General features: G+C 33.6%; 1 protein-coding gene across 8 annotated transcripts in view; it reads left to right on the forward strand.

Moving 5' to 3' along the window:
• The first annotated feature begins 114 nt into the window (after positions 1-114).
• The window catches only part of LOC117122583 (ubiquitin carboxyl-terminal hydrolase 17-like protein 6), a 36,238-nt gene continuing 14,800 nt past the window's right edge, over positions 115-21,552 (forward strand). For 2 of the 8 annotated variants that reach the window (XM_033268203.1, XM_033268205.1), the window contains exons 1-12: positions 116-542; positions 3,254-3,315; positions 6,346-6,867; positions 7,281-7,319; positions 8,284-8,322; positions 12,332-12,466; positions 16,944-17,079; positions 17,171-17,283; positions 17,506-17,665; positions 18,047-18,209; positions 18,753-18,948; positions 19,994-20,032. In XM_033268203.1, coding sequence (XP_033124094.1) covers positions 3,294-3,315; positions 6,346-6,867; positions 7,281-7,319; positions 8,284-8,322; positions 12,332-12,466; positions 16,944-17,079; positions 17,171-17,283; positions 17,506-17,665; positions 18,047-18,209; positions 18,753-18,948; positions 19,994-20,032 — 1,564 coding nt within the window. In that variant the 5' untranslated portion in view covers positions 116-542; positions 3,254-3,293. Of the gene's footprint in view, positions 543-3,253; positions 3,316-6,345; positions 6,868-7,280; positions 7,320-8,283; positions 8,323-12,331; positions 12,467-16,943; positions 17,080-17,170; positions 17,284-17,505; positions 17,666-18,046; positions 18,210-18,752; positions 18,949-19,993; positions 20,033-21,552 lie in introns of those variants that run through there. The other 6 variants (XM_033268206.1, XM_033268207.1, XM_033268204.1 and 3 more) reach the window with 5 other exon arrangements.

Consider the following 21,552-nt stretch of genomic DNA (forward strand, 5'->3'; position numbering starts at 1 on the left):
TATTTATATTATATGTTACAGTTTATATAAAAACATGATCAGACATGATTTCCAAACACCATCATGCAAGAAATGAAACACATGATTCATCATATACAGGATACAATATTGTATTTGTCCAATTATATAAGTATTTTTATATCTTAAAAAAATCATTTAGTTTCTATATTGTATATATGAAAAAAAATACAACAACGATAAAAAGTCTGTGAAATTAAATAGTTTAATATGTTTTGATTCTGCTGAGTATATAACCAGAAAGTTCAGTATCTTACGTTATCATGCATGTCTGGGAATTCTCCCACCCACTGCGCCATGCCATGGCCCAGTGGATAAATACAATGCCACGCGGCCATGTTGTCTTGCAACGTAAGAGCAGGTAAGTCTCTGTCTGAGGCCTAGGGCTAGGTAGGTCAATATACTACCACCCTGAATATTTCGAAGGAGACAAGTAGGACCTATACATGTATTACTAAATTATTGCATTCGCTCACGATCATGATGTATGTGACTTGGAAGCTCTGTGGAACACCCAAAACTAGGTTATAGACCATTTTTGTGTATTCGTAGAAACCCAGAGTGGAAGTAGGCTGGCTAGGCCTATATCGTCGGTAGCCGATCATTTCGGTCGCGCTTCGTTTCGGTCGCGGTTTATTTCGAACAAATATATGGAGCGCCGAAGGAGTTGCGAAAACGAAAAATTTAATATGCCTAGGCCCTATATATTTTAGTTCGTGAATCGGTTTATCATAGGCCTAAGTATTATTGTTTTGCTATCTTTCCACTAACAAAATATCTTTCTGCTATATTGAAAAATGGAGTTTAGTATGTGCTTCATATGCTATTCTTTTTGTTGCGTTTTCATATACTATACTTTAATAAATGGTCAATAAAATGTATCTTTGATTTTAATTGAATTGAATATTGTTACCATCTGAAATCTATTTCATAATTTAGTTAAAACAATAATTCAATATTTAAACTGATCTTTTTATACAATAAATATATTTACTTTTCTTGCAGCTTCCAGAGTTTGGATGAAACATGCCAAGAGAATTGAAGGAAACACGAAGAAATAATAATACACACATTATCATTCTTCACTTGAAATCTTTAATACCCATGCGCAGTTCATAAATATGTATATATACTGTCTCTTATACACATCTTAGGCTCGAACCGAAATTTTATTTTATTATCCATTTATTTTTTTATTTTATAAACATGATCAGCAGCCAGTGCAGACTATTCCAAGTTACTGGTTTCATAAAGTAGGTGAACACATGTGAATTGGTTAACTGCGCTTCAGCGTACGTGTTTGTACCTAGAAATAGCTAGTCGTCTATTTTTGCAATAATGTAACAAAAATGGAATTAAGACAAACAAGAAATCACAAATCTTGTGTCATCTTCTCCTGAGTACCATGGCAATAAATATGTGGAAACTTTTCTTTCCCCAATTATACTCCAGTTATGCAACTAAAGAAATAGGCCTAGCAAGTTGAGCAAGTTTTCTCGGGCTTATGAATATAACAGAAGCATGAAAAGACTTTTAAAATTATCAAAGTATTGATAATTTTATATGGAAAATATAAATATGGAAATACATATTTCCTTTACAATATTTAACATGATCAGAACATTTATGGTAAATGGAAACGTAACAGACAAGAAAAAAAAACCGTATACGAAACTAATCTACTGACTATACTTATTACATACATTTTTATTTGATTCAAGCATTAATAAAAATTATATCAATATATATAGCAAGAACCAAAAAAACGTATCTCAAACTCGGTCAACTTCGTAACATCTGTGTTGTTTCTGTAAAAAAAGAAAAATAGCAATAATATAGTAACAATAACAAACTTTAATACTAATAAAAATAATTGTTAATAAACTAATGTTACAGTAATTTAAATAACAAATTGGCTGGTTTTTCCAGATACAATGTAAATAAAAAAATAATTATATAATAATAATATATAACATCATATCATATTTTAGTATTTATTTCATTTGCTGTATTTGTTATGTAGTAGAAAGCGTAGGATTCATGACAAAACGAAAATAAAAACAATAACAAACTTTAATACTAATAAAAATAATTGTTAATAAACTAATGTTACTGTAATTTAAATGACAAATTGGCTGGTTTTTCCAGATACAATGTAAATAAATAAAAATAATAATATATTAATAACAATAATAATAATATATAACATCATATCATATTTTAGTATTTATTTTATTTGCTGTATTTGTTATGTAGTAGAAAGCGTAGGATTCATAACAAAACGAAAATAAAAACAATAACAAACTTTAATACTAATAAAAATAATTGTTAATAAACTAATGTTACAGTAATTTAAATGACAAATTGGCTGGTTTTTCCAGATACAATGTAAATAAATAAAAATAATAATATAATAATATTAATAATAATAATAATATATAACATCATATCATATTTTAGTATTTATTTTATTTGCTGTATTTGTTATATAGTAGAAAGCGTAGGATTCATAACAAAACGAAAATAAAAACTGTCTGATAATATTTATTGATAGATTAGTAATAATAGTATTAATTTTATTTGCTTTTAAGTAGCCTGTTGTTACTTATTAGAAATACAACAAAACATAAATAAAAAAAGTATGATAAACCGATTGACGAACTTGCAATGATAATTAGGCCTAGTTATATTAAATTTAGCATTTCGAAACTCCATTGGCATTCCATATATTTGTTGAGAACAAATCGCGACCGAAATGAAGCGCGACCGAAATGAAACTCGACCGAAATGAAACTCGACCGAAACGAAGCGCGACCGAAATGATCTGTATTCATATCGTCACTGTCTGCCTGTTGGTCCAGCTAGACCAGTATTATATTATGTAGCCTAGCCTAGATTGAGATTGATTCCCATACATGTCAGTCAATTGACCTATGCCCGCTTAAGCTATAGCCTTACCGGTCACAGTTGGTCTTTTAGTTTAGCATTAATAATATATATTTTTTTTAAATCACCATAGTGTCATTGGATATTTTGCTGCTAAGATTACAGACTTTTCAATTTATAAAATGCATTTCGCTGTAAATCATGGAAAAATAAAAAATATTAATTGCAAAAAACACAAAGCTGATTAAAGATTGGAATCATACCACAGGACAAGGCAAGTATGAGCTTAAATTTTTTCATTTCATTATTTCATTGATTTTTATGATTGAGTATGCTTGTTAATTTTCAGGAATGAATGAAAGATTGAAGTAGTAGCTGTACAAGTGACAATGAACATGAGAACAAGTAAAGGTAAACTTGAAAGACATTTCAGTATTTTTAAAATTCAGTCCGTATTAAATTTATCTGAACATTCTTGGATGTATACTTATAGTTACCAACCGACTCGTATCGTGTGGGACGGACCCGCACTTCAATGTGATTTTGGATGAAACGCATTTTGCAGAAACACATGGTGATTATAAATTTGTCACGCATTTAGCACAAGTCTGCGCAATCTCGTTTAAGCAGTATTGGGCGCCAGCGGGAAGGCCGGGGGATGTGGGCCAGGGCCCCCGTCGGGAAGAAAAAGCACAATTCGACGGGGAGAAAAAAAATTATATGTATTTTCTAAATGTTAGGGCACGTAGAAAAAATGATTAGATTATCACTTTTTTTTTCAATTGATGAGGGAGGGCAGTTTTTTTTGTTTTTTTTTAATCGAAACAATAGATTATTTTGCTTTTGTTTTTATCGATGAGGGAGGGACTGTTTATATTTGGTGTGTAATAGTAAATATTGTATAAAAACTGGTTTAATTTTATAGTTTTTTAAAGAAAATGTATTTGAAGTCACAAAATTGCATTGTTATTTTTATGCTGTTGAAATAATTTATGCGGCAAAAAAATTTTTTTTTTATTTCTGCATCAATATTTCCTGAATTTCAAAACCTTTCAAAACCTTTCAATCGAAGCTTGACCACGCCCACTACACTTTCGTCTGGGAAATTTGACCCCCAGTAGGGGACCGACCCCCGTCGGGTAAACCCTGGCACCACCCCTGCATTCGAGAATTCATTTACCAAGAAAATTTCTCTTTTTTTAGACCAAAATTACTCGGCCAACCACGCACTTACTGTACTAAAATAAGGAGCGTGCGGTCTTGCACGCTCATTGTCACAACTAACCACCGTTGATTATGTGACCCGACCTCCACCGTGTCTCCGTCCCTGAACCCAAGCTCCCCCAGCCAACTGGTGTAGCCGCCCCCAGCCAACTGGTGTAGCCGCCCCCAGCCAACTGGTGTAGTCGCGCATTTCAAATTTCTCAGGTTGGTAACTATGTATACTGAGGGATGAGTACTATAACCTCAAAGAACAATGATATATTTACAAATCTAAACAGAATTTGACTTTAGGGGGAAAAGGATGTGGTCCCAGGAAATGTTTTGTTTGTGTATGTTTGGAAATGCATTTTTCGGACATTTTCAGAGAGCAATTTAAAAAGGAAACTTATTTAAATTTTTTGGTTTTCAAATCATTATTTTGCTTCATAATGCTTGTGTAACAAAATGTTTTAGAATTTACTCTGCAATACACCTTCAAGTTTGCATGGATGTCGCATTTAGTACATTCAACCCTCCTGATTATATCTCAATGCTGTATTTGAGGTATGTAGTTACTCCAAAATCGGAGTGTCTGCGCCCGCCGCCAAAACTCTGATGTTGGAGGTTTTGCGTACTGTATAGTACGCACAAACTCCAAAATCGGAGGTTTGAATAAGTTTGAAAACCCCTATTTTGGAGGTTTGGCGTATAAGTACGCAGAACCTCCGAAATTGGAGGGTTGTTAAAAGTTTTGGTCTCTCTATATAGAGAGAGCTTAGTTAATTAATAGTACGCAGAAACTCCAAAATCAAAGGTTTCAAAAAAAGTTTAAAACTCCAAGTTTGGAGGTTTGGCGTATTAGTACGCAGAACCTCCGAAATCGGATGTTTGATTAAAAGTTTGAAAACTCCGATTTTGGAGGTTTGGCGTATAAGTACGCAGAACCTCCGAAATCGGAGGTTTGATTAAAAGTTTGAAAACTCCAATTTTGGAGGTTGCGCGTATAGTACGCAGAAACTCCGAAATCGGAGGGTTGTTAAAAGTTTTGCTCTCTCTATATAGAGAGAGCTTGTTTAATTAATAGTATGCAGAAACTCCAAAATCAGAGGCTTCAATAAAAGTTTGAAAACTCCGATGTTGGAGGTTTTGCGTATAGTACGCACAAACTCCAAAATCGGAGGTTTCAATAAAAGTTTGAAAACTCTGATGTTGGAGGTTTTGCATATAGTACGCACAAACTCGAAAATCGGAGATTTGAATAAAAGTTTGAAAACTCCGATTTTGGAGGTTTGGTGTATAAGTACACAGAACCTCTGAAATCGGAGGTATGATTAAAACTCCGAATTTGGAGGTTTGGCGTATTAGTACACAGAACCTCAGAAATTGGAGGTTTGAGTAAAAATTTGAAAACTCCGAGTTTGGAGGTTTGGCGTATAAGTACGCAAAACCTCCGGTATTGGAGGTTTGAATAAAAGTTTAAAAACTCGGATTTTGGAGGTTTTGCATATAGTACACAGAACCTCCGAAATCGGAGGGTTGATAGTACGCAAAACCTCCGAAGTCGGAGTTTTGGCAACGGGTGCAGACCCTCCAAAAATGGAGTAACTGCATACATGTGTATTTATATCGTGACAAAGTTTTATCATCTCGTATTATATTTTGCCAATGTTATCTACCATGATACCTCAAATAGAAGCCTTTGACTTTTTTTTTTTTTTTTTTTTTTTTGAACTTGGATTTTTTTTTTTTTTTTTTTTTTGCAACTTGGAAAAAACCAAGATTTTCAACATTTTGGCGGTCATGGCGCACTACTTCTAGTGGTTGAAACGTCTGCGTCAAAACACAACATGCAACAGATAGCAATCTTTGCCCTATTCTGTAGGCCTACACATGAAAATTTAAGAGTCATGGGCTGTTAAATGTTGTTTTTTTTACTAAGATAATGTAAATCGACATTATTGTGGTCATTATGAAGTGGGCTGCTGCTGCTGTGGTCAAGAAATTTTACAATATATACACTTGCCTAAGTCGAATCCAAAGTGCCATTGAAATATTGTTCGACTTGGATAAAATTTGACTTATAGATTGTTAATCAATGGAAAACACAACAATTTGGCATGTAAAATAAGAGCAAATTAGGCACAGTCGACTTAGGCAAGTTTAACTTTACAGTACTTTTACTTCTTTCAAAAGGTTGTCATATTTTATTACTATGTTTTATTTTGGTTTACATCATAGAATCAACTTTTGCAAAATTGGTGTCAGTTGTGTCAATTTGGTATGATGAATGCATACCCATCAATATGCTGAAAGTGTTATTCAGGGACCATATAGACGATGCTCATTTATTACATACTTCTTCTAAGACGATGGAGTTAATGAATAAGCTGACAACGCGTGGAAGTTTGAGTCCAGCTGACCTTACTCTCCTCTATGATACTATTAAGGTAACAGAACAATTTGGTCTGGAACATGAAATTAAAGATAAAATGCCGTCATTCCAAATTTACAAAAATATCAGGGATAAAGAAATTACAGCATTCACACTGCATCAGCAAAGGCTTGTAAAGCTGGGGAAGTCACTATCTCCAAGTGATGTACAAACGATTAATGGTCTGTATAGTGTAAAACATACAGATAGCTGGAGTTTGATCATGGATCTAGAACATAAAACAGTCATTTCTGAAGAAAACATGGACACATTCATTGACAATTTGCAGACATTTAATCTAAACCAAGGAGTGAAGTCTCTAACAGAAGGTATTTCTTTTCTTTCATATCAATTCAATAAATGGGGATAAATTCACTCTAATGCTTTTAGCTGGAAAGCTTTGTGCACTAAAGCTGTAACCCCAAAGGATGTAAATACAGTGAAACATAAAATACAATTTTAACAAAAATTAAATTCAAATTGAGACAAGACATCACAAAACCTCTGGCACTTACTATCAGTACATCTTATTCTGATGTTTCGTAGTGGACAGAAAGATGTGACTTAATTTCTCACTAATTAGCATGCTAGATTACAGCAGCAGAGAATTTTTTAATTATTTGTTATAAAAATTTGCAACCAAATTTTGTGGTTGATTTTCAAATTAATTTTAAAAACATTCTTTCCCATCAATATATAGACATTTAATGTACCAGTAATCCAACATTGAATTAAATTTCAGACATTCAAAAGCCATCTTCAAACTCAGGACAAGCAAGTGGTAAGTTGAATAATGTTTGTTTTGGTGTCGTGTAACTTGTTACTGTGTCTATATTATAATTACACTTTCTTTCAAAGCCTATGGATATACTATACAAAACAGAGGTACTGTACTCAATAAATGTTTGGTATTTAAAACCTACTGGTATCAAAAAATCTAACAATATTACGATTGATTACACGAATATCAATCAATATTTTACATTAACAGTTAATTGAATTAGTTTTCAGATATTCCAAAGGCAGACCAAGCAAGTAATAAAATAATGCTTACATTTGTGTCTTATTATACTGAAATGTATCAGTACATGTCAAATTGCTCATTGTCCAAATATGCAACAGGAAATTGTTAATTACAGAATTAATATACATACTTCACTTTATAATTCAATATACTGGTATAAATCCAATATTGAATTGTATTTCAGACATTCTATCTCCAAACTCCAAACTCAGGATAAATAATTCTTAAATTTGTGTCTTATACTGTATCATAATATTATTATTAATTAAGTGTTATTGTTGTCAAATTATTGAAATTAGTTATCTGGGTAAACCAAATGCAAACGTCACTCTTACCGATTGAATTAAACCAGATGAATTTCTTAGAACTAATTATTATTACTACTATTCTGCTACTACTGTTCATCTACTAAGCACTGGTACTATTGCAGTATTATACTACCGTTATTTATATATTATTTCATATTATTTCATTTTTTTTTCTGTTGTCATTATTTCTGTTATTAACATTGTAGTTGTCAATCATTAAATTCACAATTGACACAGTGGAAAGGTGTAAAATTAAGTGTGAACAAATTCCCTTTTTAATTCAAAATGTCTTTAGTACAGATATGCTATAACATTTGAAATGTCTGCAAAATAATAAGCTATAATTTCATTCTTTCCCATAAATATATAGATATTTTAATCTACCAGTAATCAAACGTTGAATTAAATTTCAGACATTCCAAACCCATCTTCAAACCCAGGACTAGCATGTGGTAAGATAAATTATGTTTGTTGTGGTGGCACGTTATTTGTTACTGTCTATTTTACATTTTTTTCAAAGCCTACTGACACAATGAAAAACAGAGGTATTGTACTTAATAAATGTCAGGGATTACCTGGACCCTATTTAAATGACATCCACTTCCTTTCTGTGTTCCTGGGCCCATGACTGACCAACCAAGTGCCGTTTTCACAGCATATGGGTATACCTTGACGCTTATCTTCCACCCAGAATGCCTTAGGATGATCCGCAGCAATTAGGATATCGACGTTATGATATGAGTGGTCTTCCCAAGGTATGCTCGAGCGTAGATGCTCCCACCGACCAATCTCTGTTGTAGATGGACAACTCTTAAAAGCAGGCTGGAATCTCGTTAACTGAAAGAACATCTAACTCAATTTCATCTGTCTCATACTTACCCTTTATGAAGAGACTAAAAGACCATCTTTCACATTCCATTACACCATTAATGGTTGATGAGGTAAACTGATGTCGTACTCCTCTGGATCTAACAAGTTTGTGTCAGATCCATCATCTAAGAGCTCAAAGGTACGATCCGCATAAATACCTTAGTTCCACTACATATGGCTTGTGTGTAGTCTTCTTTAGGTGGGTGCAGAGGGTTGTGGTGCTTATCCGATCCGCAAAGACATTTCCAGTTTCTTCTGCATTTTGCAATGACATAACCTGTTAGCAAGCATTGGAAGCATAGCCTTTTCGCAGCAGCAAGTTCCACCCGTTTCTTATAGTCTGCACCAAGAATTTCATTGCATGTGTACACTACATACAAAGCACTTTATTTCTTTGGTTACCTTCTCTGTGGTTGGTTTTAACTTGTGGTGGCCTTTGTCCTTGTCTTTCACTGCCTTTTGATTTGCCTAGATGCATGCCAAACATTGTAGATGACACCTCACCATGTAAGATGAGAAAATCTAGCAGGTCACTGAACTTAGGCTCTCTTTAACTTTTGGTTATAATACCATGTGCATTCTTTGCCCATGATGTCTGCAGATGGTGGGGTAGCAAGTCTTGTACCTTGAGCAAATTACAGGTACTATCAAGTTAATGGGTATAACCAAGTTTTGTTAGTGTAACATAGCATTTTTACATAGAGGCAAGGTTCCATAGACCATCGGAACCATTGGCTTTGATTGGACACCTATCAGTGAGCTCTCAATAGCTATCATGATTTCATTAAATCACTTAACCTAGTAATCATAGGTGTGGCCTCGTGTTCCGCTACATCAGGAACGACATTACCTAGTCCCACATTACTATTTACACAACAAGAATCATTCTCTGAAGCATCAGGGAGCACATTACTACTACTACACAATTCCTATAAGATGACCTTATTTCTTATCGTATGAGTTACCTCATTTACTACTGAATTGGGGCTGGTTTGTACACTTACACTTACCGCTCCTGCACCCACGGTATCAGGAGACGTTATCTGCCAGTATGCTTGACCTTTCTCAAAACTTTCTGTCAAGTTGAGCCTGATGCCAGTGAATGTATCTTGAACTTCCTTCATCCATCTTTCTTCCTTCTCAAACATATCATCTTCAACTGCCTCTATCTTTTCATAATTGTTACTCACTTTGGTGAAGAGATCCTTAATGGTGTCTGTGCTTGTTTCTGCACTTTCCAACGCTTGCTGTAATCCGTTGATTGCTCTGGACATCGCTCCTTTCCAATTTCGCCTTTCTTTACTTAGCTGCTTTATGTTCTCCATTGTACCTATTGGTTCCACGGTGATTAAACACTTATTCATTCACTATTAACCGTTGTTAGAACTTGGAGCCGGTTTGCTGTTAGAGGGCGCTATATGGCTCAAGTCACTTTATGCAAAGACAAACACTGGACGACTTAACCCTTATCATGCTGAAAATCGCTGGTGCGTGACATTCTGGCATGCCAATTCACTTTTACAAAACTACATAATTACACAGCAGAAATTAGTATCTCTCTTTAAATGAAATTTTCACATATTTCTTGAACCCTAAACAAAAAAATATTTATAAAAAAAATAATCTTCATAGCACATATATTCTATATATGTGATACTGGTTTGTAAAAAAATTGTTTTACAATCAGGGAAATGTTCCGTTTCCGCCATCCAATTTGGCCTATTTCTTTGTATAGGCTAGGCCTAACTTCATCTAGGCCTAGGCTATTAGTTTCTTCCGCATCATAACCATCACTCTCACTAGCCTACAGAAACACAATTATAATTCCACAAAAATGTTCCTTGTCTCTATCTACACTATTATCATCAAAAACATCGTGTATGGCTTGTTCCACAGTATATCGCTGTTGCGCGGCCATACTGAAACTTTCAAAAATAAGTTGACATTTTTTTTTGATTTATAAAATATTTTTCAATAAAAATTGTCAAGATTTTTGTTTATTGGAGAAGTTCAAAGTGTAAGTAACCCGGATGCAAAAACAAATGAGCATCAGAATGATATATAGACATTATAGAGGGCGAAATCCATGTACTTGGATGTGTCGCACTAGTGCGCCTAGGGCATTCAACGGTAAATTTTTCGCTGTTGCACTATTGCGTCTACGACACGATAAGCGTCAATAACCCACTTGGTGTTTCTTCTTTGATGACTAGATATAACGGAACACAAAATCACCATAATTATTAAAATACAACATGAACATGTATACATGTCATAATTATTCATATACTTAAATATATAATGTAATAACATGAGATGCATAAAACATATAATAAATCTTACATGAATTTGACCGCACTATGCCTCGAATATCAACGTGGAATACTACACTACTGCTGTACTCAGCTCAGCTTACCAATGGCCTGTGACAATAATTCACTTTAATGTAAAATTAAATTATTTAAACTGAAGTAATTATTATATAATCATAAATCTAGTGAGTTCACTCTCACCAATTATACTCAAAACCAGAAAGCATATAAATATTAAGGACAAGCAGAAATAGATTAAAGCTAAACTACATGGCATAGATTATCTTAATCACAAACAGTATTGTACCGTTTAATTAAACTTGTTGTATACTGAAGGTACTAACACATTTAAGCATTCTAAGTTATAACATTTCAACTGTCATTAACAACATGACCGATTCATATTATGAACAATAATAATGACACTTGGTCTACCTAAATTACTATACATTAAAACAACTATGCAAGATTCAGAAAAGTATATTGACATAAAATAGTATATTTCTCACAAAAACACTGAATCTATAATTATAAAATTTTCTAACAATAAAATCAATAACAAGACATACCATTTCAGGGTTATACAAATAAACCCAATGATTTAGTGACAAATCTTGCCAGCGTTCCGCACGCTACTTGCTAAATTCACTATTTGCTTAATTCAAAATATTCGGGAATAAAACCACATTCTCTGCGTCAGATAACATTTTCTGCATGTCAGATTTCTCTGCGTGTCAGATTTGGTCTGCCAAATATAGGGGTGCACGCTAAAGAGAGAAGAGACACATAGAGAAGATTCTAACAATATATATATATATATTTGGCAAAGACAAGTCAAACCAAAAATCATGTTTCGAGATATTGGCCAAAACATGCTGAAATTTTTAACTAACCTCTATATATCTAAACATCATGCTATGTTGTTATTTTCCCCCATTTTGAATGTTAAAACAACAATATGTTGATTGTTTCTGCCTGAGGAATGCCTGAAATCATAAACTTTGAAGCCTGATTTCTCAAATATTGTTCTTTAAACAGCTGTATGTATAAATGCTTGTAACTTCATAAGGAAATGTTGGATTTAAATGATTCTTTTACCATTTTATAGCTCTCATTTTCATCTTTAACCCTGTATTAATAAGTAAAAATTTATTTTTGGCTTGTCTTTGCCACATATATAGTAAAATATATTATTAAACTGTATATGTATTTAAAAAATTTATATTATATGAAGTTTGTAAATGTAATGTTAAAAATCAACTATTAATCCTTTTCATAGAATATAATTTACACATGAAACCAGCTGCACTAGAGAACCTTGGCAATACATGCTACATGAACTCAGTTCTGCAGATAATAGTCCATACTGGAGCATTGGTACATTTATTGAATAGAAAGAATCACAAGGACTCATGTAAGTTAACACCCTTATCTTTGCATAAATGTGAAAACTGTGTGCATGCTAGTTTCGCATAAATGTGATTAGGCTCACTGTCAGCCGTGCGCCACCTTCACATAAATGCGAATTGGTGAAGGTCTTCCAAGAAACGACCATAGAGTGGCTGTTTTAACACTAACCCAAATAGTGTTTACTGCATATGAAAGCTAATGAATTTCTGCACATTTTGATGTGAAACTTGCTGGGGTGTTATTTTTTTAGAAGTTGCAAGTTGAAAATATGATGTTTTGAAATGCTGAGAAACTTTATTCTTCTGTAGTTGTTACAGCTGTGCTGGATAATAAGGAGACTTAGAAACTGACATAGAAAACGATGTTCTGGTCCTAGGCCTAGCGAATACAGATCATTTCGGTCGTGCCTTCATTTCGGTCGCGCCTTCATTTCGGTCGCGCCGTATTGTTATGCATTTCGGTCGCGATAAACAGCTTCAGTATGGAACGCCGATGTACGCACTAGTGCTTGTTTGGAAAGTAATTTTTGAAGGGTTCTGTATTTTTAAAGTTTTTTTGGTGCGGGTGTTTCAGACTGGGTATTAATTTTATTTATTTTGTCTTTTTTTTACGATGCTTGACTATCATAGGCCTAATATTCTTTGTATTTTTTTTTGTATGATTGTTGTTTTAAGTTTTTTACGATTGTTATTAATTACAAGTAATTTGAATATAATTTTAGAGTGTTCTTTTTCTTCTTACAGATTCACTCAAAAACAGATAAATGGAAACGTAACAGACAAGAAAACAAATGTATGAAGAACTAATATATTGACTATATTTATTTCTTAAATCTCCATTCCATTTATGCATTAATAAAATATATATCGCAACAAACGTTAAAGAGGAACAATTGTCTCAAACCAAGTAACATTTTCATTGTTTCTAAAAAAGAAAAATAACACCAAGTGATACACGTAATATTAATAATCATAAACTATAATATTATAGTACAGTAATACAAATAATTGTTAGTCAACTAATGTTTTATGTAAGTTTTGTGTTTATAAAAATACTGTACTGCTTAGCTCCCTTGTTCCAGATTTGCGGCCGCACCGTCAGCGCGCCATGCACCGCGGCCGAAATGCAGACCGAAATGAAGGCGCAACTGAAATGATCGGATACTGGCCTAGCCCTAGCTAGGCCTGGACTGTGATGGTATTCATGACGTGTACAACTGCTTAGACAAATTTTTCCATTTTCTTATCATCCAATGCTGATAAGACATTGCTGATATGAGTAATTGCTCATGATAATTGGAGTGTTAATCCTTTAACGCTATTACTGTCCCTATAGGCAGTGTAGATTATTAGCCATCTCCTAAAGTGTTGTACTCTGAATTTTAGTTAAAATAAAGTTAACCTCCTTGGTTAAATCATTTATGTTTTAAGTGATATTAGAATCAGTCATCATTTCTAATTTCTTCAGTTTACAGTATAATCGATCACAGTTTGAGAACAGACTCAATAGGCCTACGTTGGGAAGGCCGTGCCCTAGGCCAACATTCCTGAGTGTGTAATTCGCGAACACCGGTGGACCTAACTATAGGCCGACATTACTGCTAAAGAAAGGCTCATCAAAATTTTTTTTTCTTCAAAATAAAGATCGAAATATTGAAGGTACATACTGTAGACATTCAAAGTAAGGCAGTGTTACCTGGCCTAAAATAAAATCTGCCATGCCTATCATCTGATGCTAGCACCTGATGCTAGCACACGGCGGAATGTTTACCTCACATTTTTTGCTAGCCAATGGCATTAGGCCTGTGTAGAAAGACGTATACTCCTCTACAGTAGGTCCTCCGAATCGAGAGATGTATACTGTATTGTTGTTGAAAATTTAACATTAATTTAAAACAAATCTGAAATCTGCTTTATTAGTTATAAAATATTTATAACAAGGGAGATAACCGATTAAAATGTGCTGTCTTCTTTTACTCAAAACAAACCTCAAGAGCGATGCTTGCATTCACACCACACATGGGTGCGAGTATTGAGTGATTTGGAACTGTCCATTTTCCAGCAGGGTATAATTTGCTTTTTAGTATGATAATACGCCTGTAGATTTGAGACATTATTCATCATTTCTGATAATGACATACTTAATGTTGAAATATTTAATTCCAACACAATGGTGTGCATTTTAATACTTATACTATCTTATAGGCATGTTGTACAAGAAATTTTCACCGGGTACACAATGGACTTTTTTCTGGGCTTGTTTATTTAAGATTCCTTAAGAAAATTATTTCTGTGTTCATTATAATTTTGTCTTAAGATTGATTAGTTCGACTATGAAGCTAAGTCAGCGTAAAACTGAAAAATACTCAGATTTTGGATTGATTTTTCGAATAGTTAACCCTCGTTAACCCTAAAATGACTTAGTTTATTATAATCCTCAATCAGTTATTAATTAATATCTGTTAAAATTAGAATTAGCGAATTTTGGCCAATTTATGGAAATTGAAGTTGAACTATACTATACTTTTAAAGGTCATGTAAATGTTCCATTAAATTTCGAAACTTTTTTTGGTTGAAAATATTAATATGTTGATATTTTATGAGAGATAAATGTATCAGCTTCAAAATGGAAATGATTGCGCAGCCATAGTGATTGACTGTATGTAGTGCGCATTGAGAAAAGAAGGTGCTCTCCATTTCGCCATGTTCAATTTTTTGGTAAACTATGCCTGCTGAAAATTTGATGGCGGGGAACACATGGGACTTCAAAGGCATCGCATAAACTTTCTTCACGCGCTGCGGCAGCTTTGATCTTGGTTCATTTGCATAGCGCTGTGTGCACGTAGCTTTTTCGAGTGATCTCCTTCTCAATAATACCTCCATGGGCTAACTGTGCACTAACAGTTACTACGGCTGTTGTTTACAGACTATATGAATGCGAATTTTTGTTGTAAACATACTGTGAACCACATGAGGCAAAAGTCCCGGTTAGCAGAAATGGTCCATAGTGAGCTGTCTGATAGTTGAGAGTGAGCTGTCAAATGGTCCAGAGGGAGCTGTTAGCAGCTCCATAAAATTAACTTTAATTGGTTTTAAGAATGTCTATTGGGAGTTAACAATAGAGTCCTGGCCAGCAACATATATATAGCCATTGGAATGTAAACAAGAAACCCATTACAATCGCTCACTTCATCCCATGGGCTTCACTGGCAATAAATAATTTAAGATCCCATCGCTATTCAACAAACCAGCAGGATTTATAACCCGGGTTTTTCCAAAAGCCGGGTGCCATGGACCAGTTCTGTTAACGGCCAAAAATGCAGCATGTAGGCATATTCTATGCCTAGGCTAGGCGTCTAGAAAAGTAAAAGGTACGATAAATAAATTAACTATTTAAGATATTACAGATACAGATATTATATTTTACTTTCTAAAATGTGGAGCAGCATTTTTTAATTGGGTGACATGTCCAAAAATCGCGATTCTGGATTGGATTTATTCGGTGTAAACACCAAGGATAGCCCACGAAAGTCTAGAAGAAGACTTATTTCCAGTGGGGTTCATTTTAGTGGTGATTGGACAGTACAATCCCCTACTCTTTTCCGAAGAGTGTACTGCGTTCTTCAACGTGCACATGGGCCATAAATGCACACGGGACCAACGGTTTGAACGTCTCATCTGAAAGACGGTACGCTATTGTAACTTGTATTTCAGCCCTCTAGCTGAAACACAAGGAGAGGCAGCGATGGGAATTGAACCGGGGACCTAGCGATCAACACGGTTCAGTGCACACACAGTGGCTACCACCAGATTAGCCGACTGAGCTAAGCTGCTTTCTCAACCGTGAACTACTGATTTTAATCAGTGTAATCCTTGGCACGTAATGATGTCAGTAAATATACGTAGGCTTAGGATTCTTTATTTTGATTTTCATCGGCAAGTACAGTAATTTGACTTTGACACATACTCTGACACATACTCTGCTAATAGGCCTAGGCCCAATATACTATTTGTGATAGGCCTTGACAAAATATTTCTATCATTTATTCACTAAATGATAAATAAAATGCAGAAATAAAATCATATATGTACAAAACAACTAATGCTGATTAATTGTTTTTAGATTTATTTTCATAATCTGAATAGTTTATAAATTATTGAGCAAATAATATACACTGTATGCCTTTACGGTGACCTTGTTAAATAATTAGCTGGCACAGGGGATACAGGTAAAGTTATCAGCTGGTGCTCTGGTTGACTGAATAAGAAAAGAGCTGACAGCGTAGGTTAATTACAGTAAATTATACATTGAACATGATAGCCAAATCTTAGTAATTATATATCTGGGATATCCAGTTCATACCAGTCTATTGTCAATTTGTATCATTTTGCACATTTCACTTTTGTTTTTTTTTTAACAATTCGTACAATGAACCACTATTTGTATGCAGAACTTATGGTATATATTTTTAATTATGGCAGGTACCAAGCCAGAGAAGTGTGTTATGTGCGCTGTAGAACTCCATATATCCACTGCATTTTCAAATCCTGGAAATACAATAAAGTCACAGCTGCTTATAAGACATTTTACGGAATTTAAAGATTTTGAATGGGGAAGGTAAGACTCATCATAGGTTTTGCAAGATTTTCATTGTGGTTTATTAAAGGTTTCATATGGTTTCTTTGTTTATAACAAAATTATCTTTCAGGCAGCACGATGCTGATGAATTTGTTCATGCACTGCTCAGAGCAATGGATAACAGCTTCAATGAGGAGTATAGTCCCATATACAAGATTTTTGGCCATAGCATAATGACCTCAGGTAAAATGATAATAACCAAATATTTCAATTCACCCTATGATTATCATCACTGGGCAGAATTTTGTTGAAATTTAGAGTGTTAAAAATTGTCCACTACCTTTATCTCAAGCATTTATCTGCTAGCATACTGTAAATGCACCATACTTTATCTTGTTGCTATTGTTATAATTATTATTATTATTATTATTATTATTATTATTTTATTTTTTATTTCTTTTTCAGTGGTATGCAGTAAATGTCATACAGTCTCAACACAATCTAAAACTTCGATAGGAAGTATTCATCTTCCAATTGGAAAGCATCATAGCCTTGAACAGATGCTGATCGATTGCTTTTCAAATGAAGAAATTCTAAACGGGAGCAACAAGTATAAATGCGAAATGTATGTTTTAACAAGATTTTCCATAAATCCATAAGTTTAGAGCCAAATGAATTATACAATAAATTAGTTTTAATTGTAAATTGCGATGAGGGAAATCCCCATTAAATACATTTTACTTTTGATATAGCAGTAGGATTAATTATATTCTCATTGCTATAGTCATGGAGGTATTATAGTGAACTATAATACCTCCTTGCTATTGTACATTATCTTTATTGGTACTTAAAAAAAATAATTAGTACTCCAGCATACAATTCAACAAATGAATATGTAATTGGTGATTCAACACTTGAAGTGGTGGTATTGCATTTTTTTAATTGAATTAGGCAGAAACTGAAAAGTAATCCCACAAAAAACAAATAGTATCTCCAATTTATTTAGTTGTCAGGAGAAAGTTGAAGCAGCAAAGTTTGTGAAACTAGAAACGATCCCAAAGGTTCTTTACATTACTTTGATGAGGTATGATGTGAACCAGACCAAAGACAATAAGAAAGTTGATTTCCCTGAAAATCTTGACCTAAGCCCATGTATTGACAAAGATAATGTAAGTGTAGAATACAATTTTTTTCTAATTTATTATGGTTAACTTGTTTAATCCTGGTAATTACAGTACTTGCATTAGAGTATTTTTATTTCAATGCAGAAATACAAAGAACAAAAACATTTGCATTCCAATATAGAAGTATAATAATGTAATAATTAAAAAAAAAATTTGTTTGTTTGCTGTTGCATTGTAAAAAATTTAATACAGGGGCGGGTGGAAAACATTTTTTTTTTTGTAAAATCATAGAAACATCATGAAAACTGCAATTGTCATATTTTCATGGAAAAACAATCATATTTTTGTTTTAAAAAAAATTTCCATATAACACGGATCTGTGCCAAAATCGACAAAAAAAGTGGTTTTCACTTGATCTTTTAAACTTTTAAAAAAAAAACTTTTTTGGTGAAAAAAATAAAACCTGCTCCTAATTTTCGGGATTTTAGGGGCGGCGGATGACGGCAAACAAACAAGTTTTTTTTTAGGCCTGATAAACTGTCTTTTTCTACTTTCGTTCAGTGTAATTTGTTTTATTTATTTTCAAAGAACAACTGTGACACTACTTACCATCTGTATGGTATAATTTGTCATTATGGGCGAAAAAGGAACAGTGGGCACTATATCTGCCATACAAAATCAAACAATGAGTGGTACTACCTCAGTGACGACAAATGTCAATCTGAGGGAATAGATGATGTGCTTCAGGAGAACAATGCCTATATACTTTTTTATGAGAAACAAGGTATATTTACACATTTCATCAATTAAAATATTATGTTGGCCGGGGGAGGTACACTTGAGTCATCCTTGGAATATTGCATTATACTGCGGGGTACAGAGAACTATAGACTCGGCAATAATATCTTACCAGCAGCAGACACGGGCAGCTATAGTGACTATACTGATAGTGTTTAAACCTAACAAAATAATTAACACAAGAAAATCGTAGAAACTTGCCTAACTAGTCACAAATCTTCCTTATTCACATCAACACTGCTGTAGAATGTTATCAATAAATTGTTACCCTGTCTAGAAAATGGTGCGATCCATCTCAATCCACGCCAACGGTGTACAGATGCTGCGACACCAACACATTTTAAACATGAAGTTTAGGTGTAGTAGTAGCAACATTTCGAAAAAATATTTCACTAGAATTCTTCTATGAATTCTTCTATGATCATTATTAAACACCTAGATACAAATATTTAATGAAATACTTTAATGAATTATTCGACATTCTGACAAAATATTCACAGGTTTCACCAAAACCATAGCGATCGCCCATCCTGGCTCAATGCAAAAAGCGTTTATGTGCCCTCCTTTCATATGTAAAATGACACTCTTTTTTTCAACCAATCAAAATAAAACTTACATCAAAAAAATCAATGAAAAATAAAGCTTCTTTTTAGCAAGTGTACAAGAAGCTTTTCTATTGGTGAATGCTCAACAAAGTGATTTGAAGACAACAGAACCCTCTGAAAATTGAGAAAAAATTACTTTTTGACGTTAGCAAGGGACAATATACTGTATCTTTAATTGTTATTAAATTATTGCAATTAGTTATCTGGGTAAACCAAATGTAAACATCACTCTTACCAGTTGAATTAAACCAGATAAATTTCTTTGAACTAATTATCATTACTACTATATCTGCTACTGCTGTTCATCTATTGAGCACTGGTACTACTACAGTATTGTTATACTATCATTATAGCTATAATTCATTTTTTCCCATCAATTTATAGATGTTTAATCTACCAGTAATCAAATATTAAATTAAATTTCAGACATTCCAAACCCATCTTCAAACCCAGGACAAGCAAGTGGTAAGATAAATTTTGTATTGTATTTTGTGTCATGTTATTTATTGCTGTGTCAATTTTTAATTTTTTCAAAGCCTACAGACAATGCAAAACAGAGGTACTGTACTTAATAAATGTCAGGGATTTGAAACCTACTGGTATAAAAAAAAATCTAACAACATCACAGTCGATCACACGATTAAATATTTTACATTAATTGAAGGGGGAAAAAAAAGATTTTTATTGTTGTTTTTACACTTGACTAGTAGTGGTTCGCTAGGCGTGACTGAATTGTTTTGCAGACATTCCACAAATGACACTGTGGGGGTGGTGCAAAATATGGCATGAACAAATTGCCTTTTTAATTCAAAATGTTTAAGTACATATACACTAGCGTTTGAAATGGCTGCAAAATAATAGCTAAGCTAAAATATTTGGTGTCCCTGTGACAGATGGTACCCCCTGTGTATTACCTAACTATCGTTCGATTTAGAAATTATTTCAATATATATATAAACACATAGAATGTTGAGTGCACTGTCCTGTGACTGATGGTACCCGCTGTGTTATACCTAATTATCGTTCGATTTTAAAAATTATTTATCTATCTCTTGTCATTAGCATTATATCCAACATCCAAAAAAGAAAATTAAAATTATATTGACACATTAATAAAAATACAAGGGGTACCATTCTTTACGGGGACACCTAGAATTTTGGGTAAAATTCTAGGTGTCCCCGTAGAAAATAAAAATTATATAGACACATAAAATCCCCTTTCGGGGACACTTATAATTCTAGATTCCCTGTGACAGAATATGGTACCCCCATGTTATACCTAATTATCATTCGATTTTAAAAATAATTTCAACATATATAACTTGTCATTAATATTATAACAAACTTCCAATAAAGAAAATTAAAATTATATCGACACATAAATAAAAATACATGGGGCACCATTCTTCCCGGGGACACCTAGAATTCTAGGTGCCCCGTGAGAGATGGTACCACGTGTTATACCTAATTATCGTTCGATTTTAAAAAAATATTTCAACATATATAACTTTTCATTAATATTATAACAAACTTCCAATAAAGAAAATTAAAATATATCGACACATAAATAAAAATACATGGGGCACCATTCTTCCCGAAGACACCTAGAATTCTAGGTGCCCCGTGAGAGATGGTACCCTTGTGTTATACCGAATTATCGTTCGATTTTAAAAATTATTTCAACATGTATAACTTGTCATTAACATTATAACAAACCTTCAATAAAGAAAATTAAATTATATCGACACATAAATAAAAATATACGGGAGCACCATTCTTCCCAGGGACACCTAGAATTTTCAGTTTCTTGAGACACATGGTACCCCCAGGGGCGGATCCAGAAGTTTTGGTTAGAGGGGGGGGGGCTATAGATATATGAGGCAGGTTGTGGCAAAATGGCCAAGTTGTAGCAAAAATTGAAATTCAAGTTGTTGGTATTTTCATATACCTGAGTATGTGATCTTTAAAATGAGGGGTCATTCATT

Source organism: Anneissia japonica, unplaced genomic scaffold (genome assembly GCF_011630105.1).
Source record: "Anneissia japonica isolate Jap-2015-1 unplaced genomic scaffold, ASM1163010v1 scaffold1889_len2455224_cov183, whole genome shotgun sequence".
NCBI lineage: Eukaryota > Metazoa > Echinodermata > Crinoidea > Comatulida > Comatulidae > Anneissia > Anneissia japonica.